The following is a 12,686-nucleotide window of genomic DNA, read 5'->3' as shown; positions in this document are numbered from 1 at the left end:
TGTGTAAATCTTTTTGCATGATATATGTAAGTACACAGTTGTATCAGAAAGGGGTTAAATTGTGCAAAAAACAATTACACATTAAGTCCATTGTAACTATGCATAATAACATTGTAATTATTGTAACATGTATCTACTAAGTAACTACTATGTATTAGAGACACAATGCGAAGTGTTTCCCAAGATTCCAGTTTCACCTTGTGTATAGATGTCATCTGGTGCATTGAATATAGAACATAATTCCTATAAAGGTAAAACAACAGCACTTACTTGTTTTTAAATAGTAATCCCTGAGTACAACCTTTGTTGTAGGGGGGGGTTTATAAAACATTATTATGGCATGTGTAATGTACTAGGGTATCTTATTATAGCAGACATCATTCCACGGTCCCCTTTCTCAAATGACACGTCATTACATCTCTTGTTGTATTTAAGTACCATACAGCTATAGAGCTTTGTGTCTGAAACTGGAGACCCACCTCCTCAAACACCTCCAGGCTGTACGTATTGTCATCATCTGCAAAGTAGACGATCGCGGGTAGGGACTGGTTGGCGTTGCAGGTCTCTCGTAGCCAACGCAAGGCCAGGTTCCTCTGCATGGTGCCGCGGGGAATGCGAGGGTCCCTCATGTCGCCCCTCAGCTTGTAGTTCCTGGGCGTCTCCACGTTCAAGTGCGTGTAGTTGAGGCCCGTCTCGTGGAGCAGCCGGGTCACAAGCGCTGTCCTCCTCTGGGAATCCTCCACCAGGATCCAGTGCAGGTTGGTCACATGGAGGAATGTGTTGGCCAGCCGTGTCAGCTCCGCCTTCTGCACCGGGCGGCTGTACGTGGGCGTGATGACGTGGATGGTGGGCAGCACGTCCGACCAGGGCGGGGGCCTGGTGTACACATACTCAGTCCGCACCACCTCCACTATATCCTTGTCCGAGGAGCAATACTCCTTCGAGTCAGAGCCCTGGCCCGCGTCCCGACGGGCGTCACTTCCATCATCTGCAAAAACCGAAGGCAATTAACGCGTTAACACACAGACCGCTGCCCTGTATTCCACACTGTGACCAACAAAGTCTTGTACCTGCTAGTTGGTGCCGTCGTACCCCAAGCCTCTCTGGCATGATAAACAATTCTTTTACTAGGTGATGACATGCTGTGGGGGGGAAAGCATGATCTATAAATGTATACTCAGCATACTCTAAACACATCTTAAACTATAAATGTACTGGCATGGCTAGCGACAGCATACTCTAAACACATCTTAAACTATAAATGTACTGGCACGGCTAGCGACAGCATACTACACACATCTTAAACGTTTTCGAAACAGGTGCAGTAAATAGATGCATCATGATTGGGCTATGAAACCAAAGGAGAGCTTCTTGAATTTACTGTAATTGCTGAGCGTTTACTGGGGTTTTAACTATCTAAACAGTGGTGGGTCTATATACTGGCACATTGAAACTCCTAAACTTGTTATATCATTGTACAACTCTTTCCACCGTTGCTGCATTGTAACTACACAGCCTTCTGTATAATTACTGTGTTATTACAGTGTATTGTGGGATACTTAGTGTAATGTATTCTCCAAAACTGTATCCTTTCAACACATTACATACCACAACCATTATCCTTTTTTTACCAGTTTTTTTAAAACTGATTACTGGTGTGGTTCTGAATCAGGACCACTTTGCAATATTTGTTCCAACTCATTTGTCATTTCTGATGATTATGTTGTTGCCTGTTAATGGTTATTTAGTGGTATTATAATGGTACTTTTCTGTAAGGGTATTTTCATTGTAATCTGTGTATGGCTGTAATTAAAAGATCTCAAACAATAAGGCTTATGTTGAGATTCTCTGGCTGCATTGGTTTGAACAGATCTGTGAATTGATCTGTGAATGAGCTTCTTCAGAATTATATCAGCTCAACATTTTTTTAACATTGCTGGGGTCCATTCAGTTGATCTAAACAATGGCAATACTGAACACACCTGCAGTAAACAGAAAGGTCTTGAAAAATATCTTTCTGAGATTTAAAACTATGGACTTTGTCCTTCAAACGTATCTTAAACAAAAACAAACAAAAAAAAATCAATACAGCTGTCTTTTTAATTAATTGGATAGACCCAGAAAAAAAAGAATGTGACATGCCAATGAAAATCAAGAGGTGTTGAATCAGTTCAGCTCTTACCCTTTCGGATTGCTAGCAGCGGGGCAATGGCGTTTTGGTGCCAGACTGTGATCAGTAAAGTCCAGGGTAACACTATCAACACGATGGCCAGGATATCTCTTCTCTTCGGCATCTCCAGGGCTGGACCTAAACCTCTTCATTACCTGGAACAGCAAAGCAAAGCAATCACACTCAAACGGAAGTAGGGCTGTATTGGTATCATGGTAAAAGTGGCTTATCTCACTGCATTTCATGGTCTAAAAATAAGTATTTCAAGATATTTCAAGATTAAATATAATATTTATTAACGCAGGAAAAAAAATAGCGCTGTCACATTCAAAATGAATTTTCTCTAGAGGTATTATACAACAAATGTTCCTGACTGTTGAAATGCTTACCTGAATGCTAAGTTGTAGATGATTTCGTTTTTATGTACAACTTTTAAAGACATTCTAATTTCACCATCAGCGAATTATCAAGCCAGATATAAATGCATTTATAAATAACAACAGACACGTGGAATGTGCCCTTCCTGTACTGGACAGAGCGATCATTAGCAGAAATATATCCCATCTTTGATGCAGCTGGTGTCTTTTTCGTTGAAGACATTCTAAAGAAATTGCGCAGTGTGTTCAATCATTTACCGGAAGCAAACTAAACCGACTGCCAGGTTCATAAATGCAGTGTAACAGGTAGTGTGTCACGAAGGGAAATGTTTGCTGTATTTATTTTTAAGTGAAAAAACAAATGTTTATGTACATTTACCCTATTATTTCAGAATTGGGAATTTTTACGAGGAACTACATATTACACGGCAATCGTGAAATCTGTGATAACTGTGAAAGAGATACAGTATTTCCCCTAAGTGTCCACTCTGATATTTCCTTACCTATGGTTATAACCTGTTCATGGCAGCACCAAGGATAGACAGTGCAGGGGCTGCACATAGAGGTCTAGAGATAAGAAGAGGAGCTGCAAGAGGACTCAACAGGCCATCATCCATCAAGGGAAATCATGAGTGAGCACTAATGCTACTGCACTATGATACAGTTCCTGGCCTCCCCAATGAGATCCTGAAAAAAAGAAAAGGGGCAACTCCTTAAACAATGGGTTTCCAAGCAGTCCTTCTGACCAGCAAGGTGCTGTAAACAGTACTGTACCTACAACATATATCAAAGCAATTAGAAAATGGATCAAAGATTTCCTTTAACCTGACTGATCAATACAGTACGAGTTCATTAATCTCTGGTAAAGGACCTCGAATGTTATCGCTCAAACTGTGTTTAATCACTGATCCAAATCAATCACCGGAACATACTTTCATACAGTATTCATGTATTTCCAAAAATTCTGTTCTTTTTTCTTTTTTCAATAAACAGAGCACTATTTTCTGCCTTAATTTCTATAACAATCGGAATGGTGGTTTGAATTGAAGCAGCATTTACAGTTACGGTCACCTGAACTATACAGTCTAATGCCTTTTCCATTCCTTATTTGATTATTTTAGCAATAGCTTATGGGAAGATGGTAAAAACTGTACTGTATCTCTGTCTATAGTTGTAAATCATATAGTATTCAATAGATGTTGTATTGTTATTATTTATTGATATTATCATTAGTATATTTCTTTTCTGTTATTTTGTAATTGTTACTACTTCTTGACATTGAATACTTCTTTCTGTTTTAACTGACCTGTAAAGCGCTTCGAGATACTGTAGTATGAAAGCTGCTACATAAATAAAATACATTTACATTTAAATATAAAATTAAACCAGATGAATTACAAATAATTCAAGAAACTTGAAAAACAGTACATTTATAAAAAAAAAATTATGCAGAAAGACTACGTCTGGAAATGAGAACTCGTCAGATTCAATGAAATGAATTCTTGATTAAAAAAAGATAAACCCTGAGAGTGGTCTCTTTGAGATTAAAGGACTTTGTCATTCCTTATCTTCCTGGGATTCTTTGCATCTCAGTAAAGCTGTGAAAATGAAGATAAGCTCAACAAGAAGCCCTTTTGGGTAACACTTTATATTCAGTGCCTCGAAATACTTTGTATCTGCATAGTAGTTACGGTAGCTCTTTAGTTTAGGGATCTGATATAAGTGATTATAAACAATCCATAAACATGTTATTAATTATGCTATTAGCAATTATAGAATATGATTAGAAATAATAAGACTATTAGTATGCAATTTGGTAACACTGTATATTAAGGTGCTGCTTATTAGCATTTTATAAATATTTTATATATGCTTAATAACTATGCTATAGAGCATTAATAAAGCAGTATTGATGGTTTATAACCATTTATAAAACATTAATAAGCAACACCTTAATATAAAGTGTTACCATACACTTGCAATTTTTGGCTATTGTTTATAATTGCTTATAACGGATTTAGTCTGTCTGTCTGTCTGTCTTTTCAGGTCTGTTTGTCTTTCTATGCCTCTGTGTCTGTCTTTATATGTTTGTCTCACCAATTGTTTGAGGTTACTTTGTTTTTGCAATACAGTTATTATACACTTTTGCCATTCTATCTATCTATCTATCTATCTATCTATCTATCTATCTATCTATCTATCTATCTATCTATCTATATTTGCTATTGTTTATAACCATTTATAACGGATCCCTAAACTTAAGTGTTACCGTAGTTACAATGTACTTAATGTGTACGTTTTTTTTTGCATGATATAACCCTAAGCCTAATTCTAACCTTAACCCTTAACCCAACTCTAAACCTAACCCTTTTCTGATACATTTGTGTACTTCCATATATCGTGCAAAACGATTTACATGTTAAGTACATTGTAACTATCCATAATAACATTGTAATATGTACAAGTACACATGCATTCACTAAGTAACTACTATGTAAATACACCGTAGTTAGAGACACTTAATATAAAGTGCTGTCCACTTTTCTACAGGCAACATCAATGTGTGAATCCATAACCTGCTGAATGCATTGCGGAGGTTAACGTCACCCCACGACTACCCTGTTGCATGTTTAGTTCAATCTAAATAGTTTGACTGACTAGTGGTGTAGTATAGAATACACAAGTTCAATAAGAAGCCCCAAACAGGGCTGGAGTAGGAGTGGAAGGAGCAATAAGATCCTCCAACTCTGAAGACGTGTTTAACACCTGATCCTGTGGGCAGCAGAGCCTTTGTGCTTCCATTCTTTGACCTCTGCATGGAAATCAGCAACAAGCGAATTCAATCTGACTCTAATTGCCAGCTGCTTGAAAACAGAGCCACTTGTTTCGGCACAGAGGAAAGGGGCTGCTTAAATTGCGCTCAGCCTTTATTCATGAGCACCTGGTTAGGTTTTGAGTGTCTATAATGTGATTATAACAGAAGAATCAAATAAGAGACAACAAAGGTAGCCTCTGCTATCCAGCCCTGCCTCTCAAGGTCCCTCTAGCTAATTATTCTTTTCTCCTGTGTCGACGAGTGGCCCGAACAGGAAACTCAATCTTTTACACTATTCTGCTGGAAACATTTGTCTTACAAAAGAGAAGTTTCCAGTCCAGACTGTTCTGGCCAATTTCTCCAGACTCCATTGGAAGGGCGCATCCATTGGAAGGTCTACCTGTTGCCAAAGATGGAGGTGGTTATTAAATTATTAGGTTCAATTTTCCAGCCCTAATTCATTTTCTAAAAATAAACTTTTCAAACCAACACTGGGCCTTCTTATGCGCTGCCTTTATTAATCTTTTGATGCAACAGTATAAAATAAAAATGACCTTTTTCCAGTCACGCTATTAGGAAGCGGCTCGGTACCTAAAATTATTAAAAAGAATATGCAAGCCATTACATTAGGGAGAGACACATTGCTTGAAGCTCAAGTGCACTAGAAGGTTATTTTGCTGTAAAAAAAAAACAACAACAGGTTTTCACTTGATCTGTTGTACATGTCAATTTCCAAACTGAACTTTAACCTTAAGGGAGGGCAAAGGTCTTATTAGAAAATAGGCTTGTAACCTTCAGTGGCTCATTGCTGAAACAAAAGGGGTAGGTTCCTGCTAAGACAAACATTTCACACATATGGTTTTTCATGAAAAAAACGTTTTACAAAGAATTGTCACATGGAATGCCTTTTCTTCATAAGCCAACTCAAATACTCATAGACATGCAGCCATCAATGCACCTTCTCCCGTAAATAAATAAATAAAAACAGTGATGTGTCATTCCTCAGCTGTCCTTCCTTGACGGTTCCCACTGGCTGATGTGTTGACATTCCGACTGTGGGATGCGGCTGAGGAGTTTGTGAATCTTCCAAAGGGACAGCCTAAGCCCTTCTTATACAGATAAGAGGACAAGTGGGTGCAATGCGTTGCCAAGCATGAAGTGTTCTGCAAGGCGGTTAACGCTGGATTAGAGAGGCACTGGAAGGTCAAGCCACAGGCTGGGTTCATTTAGCCGAGACGCCAGCCTAACAAGGAATTCTCCAAGGCGGTGCTGTTTCAATCCTTTTTGGGTCATTTTGAATTTGTTTTAATTTTGCATGTGTGTTTTATGTAAAATCTCTGGTTTGAATCTAAAATCAGTGGTAATGTGAATAAGGTAAGGTGGGTACAAGGTGGAGAAAAAACAGACAGCCCTTTGTAATTAGTTTCTTGCGTTGAAGCAGAGTAAGAGATTGTTTAATTATCAGCATTTTAGCGCTGCATTTTAGGAGATGTAGCAGTGACAGCATGGATATTTGGCCCACAGAGTACTTTCAAAGGAGGGGAAGTTGGAAGTGTGTGTTTCTACTGCCTTTGGGGAATGTACAGTAAACATATTGATCTGCACACAGAAGACTTAACTATAGAAAACACCAAGACATTACACGGCACACTGTGGGACACTGCCGTGTTAAAATAAGATTATTATTATTTTTTTTAACAGAGGATTTCTTTTTACATTTAGAGGATGGGTCCGGTGTGCCTCCTAGTGATTGAGTATTCAACACACACACACACACACACACACACACACACACACACACACACACACACACACACACACACACACACACACACACAGACTCACACACAGACACACACACAGACATACAGACACACTGACCTGAGTAACGAGGTAGACAGATCGGAAGAGATAAACACAGTCCGATATAGACCTGTGCCATGGATCTGAAATCGAATCCCACACTCTATAGCTCCTCCATCTATCATCCTGCTGCCCTGTGCATGCTGTAGAACACTAATCTTGTCTTAATGTTATTAACATCAGCAAAGGCACAGGGGATTAAAGCAACTCTTTCGATACTCAGGGTTATATAAAAATGTATTGGGCACCATGTTGGTAAAGATAAGTGATAAGTGATGTTCTTTTTTTGTTTTATGCAGTGCTGGCACTGAATAATTTATCTATGTTATTTGGTACTTTTTAAAACCATAACTGAAATGTACTTAAGTCAAGAATACATCTGCCAAAATGATTGTCTACTTGACTTAGAATTAAGAAGCGTATTAAGGTATTGATCAACAATGGACCTGCTGGTCAGCAGTTAGTTAGAGCAAGACTGAATATAACACAGTGAAAGCTTGTATCTCTAGAAACGTTTTTAATAGATGAACAACTCAACAAAAGTGATACAATGAAACTTAAACCTGCAGTTGGTGAGTACTGGGGTAAAATAAGCAAACCAGTGGCCCATTCACTTGAACCGACCTGCACACCAGTACAGAACTTTCCATTCGTCCTGCACACCAGTACAGAACTTTCCATTCGTCCTGCACACCAGTACAGAACTTTCCATTCGTCCTGCACACCAGTACAGAACTTTCCATTCGTCCTGCACACCAGTACAGAACTTTCCATTCGTCAGCTATTGGCTTTGTCGGCTGGAGTATAGGCCTACATTGGATTCCTAACTTTTATGCTGGGATCCATGACATTGGACAATTTATTCCTGTTTAATAAGTTAATAAAAACCTGCAAGTGCCTTTACAAGAGCCATGATTTAGAAGGGGATTGCTTTTGGAAAGTTAAGGAAGCCATTTGTGCTAAGCAGTTTTCTTGATTGATCAGCGCTGCACTGTCTTGTGAGAAGCAGCCTCTGCACTGATGGGAGATTAAAAGCCCTTTTTCAGAGGTGTCTCATTCTGAACCGATAGCTGGAAAGGCCTCCTGTCAACTACTTTGAATTGGATTTATTTCTAGATCCCCTGAAAGGCTTTCGTCAAGCGGCAGGTAGCTAAGGAATGAAAAGAAAAAAAAAAATCCCTGAGTGATCAGAAGTGGCTGTTCTTCAATTTTACATTTGCGTGGCATTGAATGAGATGCATTGGGACTGGAACGGCATAGCTGTCAAATGTAGCTCTTTGTACTACATTATGATGCTCTTTCTCTCTCTCTCTCTCCAATGGGGTCCCAACACCCAACGCTAAAAATCTGAATTCTACAGGTAATTATTGTTTACTGTTTGTGATGAAATAATGTGTTGCTGCGTTCTACAGTAGAATAGACTCTATCATGATAGACAGACTGATAGATATACTGTGCTGTTATTCTCAGAATACTGTGAATAATGTCTTAATAGGAATACTTGAAAGAAATGCAAACTCAACTACAAACTAAAACATCCTAGGGGACTCACAAACTAATCTATCAGCAGAAATAAGTGTGTGTGTGTGTGCGTGCGTGTGTGTGTGTGTGTGTGTGTGTGTGTGCATGCGTGCGTGCACACAAGTCAACAGTGTAAATCCATACACGAAGAAAATATAAATTGCAAACAAGACATATTCACAATATGTAGAAACCTACTTTTTTGTCTGAGGTTCCATCAACATGAAAAAAAAATTGCATTTCAATATTTTTAATGAGGAAACCTGAATGAAATGTGCAATCTATGCAAAAGGACTCCCAGAAGTCTGTAACGGTAATTATAGGGCTGTACAAAACATAATAGTGAATTCAATCATAAATAATTAAACCGAGGGGAATGCACATTGTGAGCTGGGACTTTCTTTCAGTTACAGCTCTGGAGAAGGAGGTACAATAAAGGGACACTGATATTTTCTCTGGCCAACAGACCTGGCCCTTTCTGAGGAGAGGATTTGTACTTTTATTTATTTGTTTGTGGTTTTTGTTTGAAATTCCAGTAATAACAAGCACTGGTCTGTCCTACTCAGAGCTGGCTGTGTGCTGGTTTTTAACTGGTCAGGTCGGTTGAAGCTGGTATATGAAAACATGAGTCAATTTGAAAGGTGAATTGGGTTAGAACATGCTGCTAACTAAATTTAGATTCTTCTGTAACACTTTACATGAAGTGCCTCTAATTACTGTGTATTTACATAGCAGTTAGTGAGTAAATACATGTGTAACCCAAGACACTACTTCAAATTTAGCACAGAGAAGAACAAGAGGGCATACAGGTAGTGGACAAAAAAATGGAAACACCAATGTAAAGTCACTTAATAGGGTGTTGGGCCACTATGGTATCCCGCTCTGTGGAGTTCTCGACGGACTGTTTTTGATGAAACTGGCTGCTCCCGCCCCAGGTTGAAATTTGCAGTCAATTGATCTGCAGTTGCTCACCTGTTTTGCCTTGCTGTTCGAATTAATGCACAGATATCATGATCCTGGAGTATGCGCTTTCGCTGTTGCCCTTTGCTGATGATGTCTTTCCCTTGGAGTTCCATGCCGACATCACCTTAGACACCGTTGCTCGTGAAACATCAGCAAGTTGAGCTGTCTTGGTCACTGAAGCTCCTGCCAAACGTGCCCCAAAAATCACCCCTCTTTCAAAGTCACTGAGGTCTCCTCTTGCAGCCATGCTAGCCATAATTATAGGCAACCAGGCCTGTCCAGCATTTTTATACATGACCCTAAGCATGCTGGGATGTTATTTGCTTAATTAACGCATGAGCCACACCTGTGTGGAAGCCCTTGCTTTCAATATACTTGGTGTCTCTCATTTATCCAGGTGTTTCCATTTATTTGTCCACTACCTGTACATGCAAGCTGAATAGAACACAGAGGTATAAATGCATGGACTAGCCTACCAGGTGAAGTAGTAGGATCTAAAACACTGGGAACATTTTAAAAAGGACTAGATTCAGTGCTTTTAAATTAGTCCCCCCCCCCCCCCCCAGTAGGGGAGAATGGTGTGCTAACCAGGGATGAGACTTGATGGGCCGAATTGGCCTTTTCTCATTCTCAAACTTTTCTTATGTTCTTACAGTATGTTCTAAATGTTTTTGTTTTTAAGTCTTGGCAACTTCTCATACCCCGAAGAGTTCACGATAACAAATAAATAAAAAAACATTGGGACTGAAATGGATATGTATGAACTTTTATTAAAGACAACCTGTTTATATAAGGATCACCTGTCCAATGTTACAACTCTGATGAGCGGAACTGAACCCCTATGGAATTTATACCAGGCAAATAGAAGCAATAATGAACCCTGGAACGCTTCCTAACGAAGAACTGTAGTGCAAATTCGATGAGTTTTGTTCGGTTTTGTTGGAGAGTTCAGTCACAGCACGTTTCACTCCTGTGGGAGCAAGAGAATCACAGAACATATGGATTTCCATGTTGAAAGGCATCACACTGCAGGAAAGCAAGCAGCTCACAAAGCTTTTTGTTCAGGCACTTCTTTAGAGGGAAGTTAAGCTGGCACATCTGAATCAGTCAGCTTGTGATTGCCACACAGCGAGTGTCCGGCACAGAGAGCTTTGTGGAAAAAGATGTATTAGAAATGAATGTGAAAAAAAAGAGAATTGAAAAAATCACTCCAAAGCACTACTTTTAACTCAATAGCAACCTTCTTAAAAATGCCTCCTTTTAGCCCAAACACTAACTAGTATTATATTGCAGGGTTAATGTATATCACGTGAGAGTAAAATGTATTGGTTGAAATGACTGAAGAGATAAAGCAGGTGCAGAAATGTATGGAATGAAATATGGTATACAATTAACCACTGTCCTTGTTAAAAAAGATTGGTTTGCTGTGGGTTGCACTTGAATGGAGTAACAGCTAATGGGATAAATTCTATTGATAATTAGTAAGATAACAGAAACAGACTGTAGTCACGTATGTTCTAAACCCATATGGTATAAATATCGGGCATGGAGGCGACACAGACAAAGAAATCTCTAACACCTCCATCAGTGACCATCAGTGAATCAGTCTGAGGGCTCTCTTCGGGGATTCAGATCATCTGATCCTTTCTCTGTTAATACTAGTGGCATGTATTGTATCTAAACAATAACGTTTAATGTGGAATGTAATGTGGGTACAATTCTGAAACACGGTCCGGTCTCATCCTTATAGTGTAACAAAGCAGTTCATTCCATGTTTACCTTAACTCTGTGGCATCTTACAATAGTTTATATTCATGAAAAATCCAGACTTTGAAAATAAAACAAGTGCCATATCTCATGTGTAATTCTAGTTCAGCCAAAAGAAAAAGAAAAAATCCATTCTGTTTTTCTTATTTTAATTCCAAGGCAATGTTTGACATTGCTTTTCCCAATTATAGATGTGGAGATTATATTTTCTCACCTACTACACAAAGTAAATGTGTTTTTAATAATACACAGTGATTCAGGATTTACCCCCCACAAACGGCACAGCTCCTGACAATTATTTAACTTTGAAGGTTTTCATTTGTTTCTTGGAGCTTAGTCAGCGAAATAAAACTGCGGTATTCGTTTTCAGGGTTTCTAATAATACCTCATTCATTGACCCCTATAACACAACTGTATGTATCTGTGTTAAAGTGGTGTGCGGTCAAGGCCAGCCAGTGGCAGAAATAGCAAAGACCGAAGCAGATGACTGCAATTCCGCGCTTTTGCGCACTTTTATTAATTAATGAAAAAAAAGGTTTAAATAACCAAACCAAGCAGTTACCCATCAAAAGAGACCAACTCTATCTCCCTCTGTGAGAATGAAACTAAACTCATAAGGAGGTACGTTCTCCTTAACTCTGTCTTATTCTAACTGTGGGGGGAAGCTTTTTTACCCCCAATAAATATTTAGACCTTGTAAATGACCTCTTGTTCTCACGACATGATCCAAACCAGCACCCAGGCTGCAGATATCTCGGTGCTGCTGCTCTCAGCCCTTCTCCTGAACTGAACTCTCCTGCTTGGGTCTTTTTAAAGAGTGTGGTGATCATGGCAAATTAAGTGACATTTATCCCAAGGTTGGGACAAAAATCATCTACACAACTTTTTGTATTAGTTTTTATTTAATGCAGCAGCACTTTGGAGTCTGCAGCTTCAATAAGTACTGTAATGAATTGCATTAGCTGTACTGTATCTGTCACATCAATTTTCTCTTAACTGCTACGTAAGTGCATCTGTAATGAAACATGAAACATTAAAAAAAGATAACTAAAGCAATGTTTAGGAGTTCCAAATGTACCTTCCACTCTCAACAGTTTTCTAAAAATATGCCTGGGCTGTGTTAGTGTTTAACAATAAAAAAAAAAAAATTATTGCCAGCTTTGGATTATCACTGTTTGTGTTTTAATTGAACCCAGAATACAGAGGACAA

The 12,686-nt window shown here is 38.9% G+C and overlaps 1 protein-coding gene across 3 annotated transcripts in view; it reads right to left on the bottom strand.

Moving 5' to 3' along the window:
- Positions 1–12,686, bottom strand: part of LOC117397461 (galactosylgalactosylxylosylprotein 3-beta-glucuronosyltransferase 1) — a 54,416-nt gene that overhangs the window by 12,298 nt on the left and 29,432 nt on the right. For 2 of the 3 annotated variants that reach the window (XM_059010224.1, XM_059010226.1), the window contains 3 exons: positions 3,051–3,234; positions 2,183–2,325; positions 480–988 (listed from right to left, as the gene is read on the bottom strand). In XM_059010224.1, the coding sequence (XP_058866207.1) occupies positions 480–988; positions 2,183–2,294 (621 nt within the window). In that variant the 5' untranslated portion in view covers positions 2,295–2,325; positions 3,051–3,234. Of the gene's footprint in view, positions 1–479; positions 989–2,182; positions 2,326–3,050; positions 3,235–5,681; positions 5,763–12,686 lie in introns of all 3 variants that reach the window. The other variant, XM_059010225.1, reaches the window with a different exon arrangement.

Source organism: Acipenser ruthenus, chromosome 40, assembly GCF_902713425.1.
Source record: "Acipenser ruthenus chromosome 40, fAciRut3.2 maternal haplotype, whole genome shotgun sequence".
Classification (NCBI taxonomy): Eukaryota; Metazoa; Chordata; class Actinopteri; order Acipenseriformes; family Acipenseridae; genus Acipenser; species Acipenser ruthenus.
Note: the sequence above shows the minus strand (reverse complement) of the source record. Positions and strands in the feature narration are given on the sequence as shown.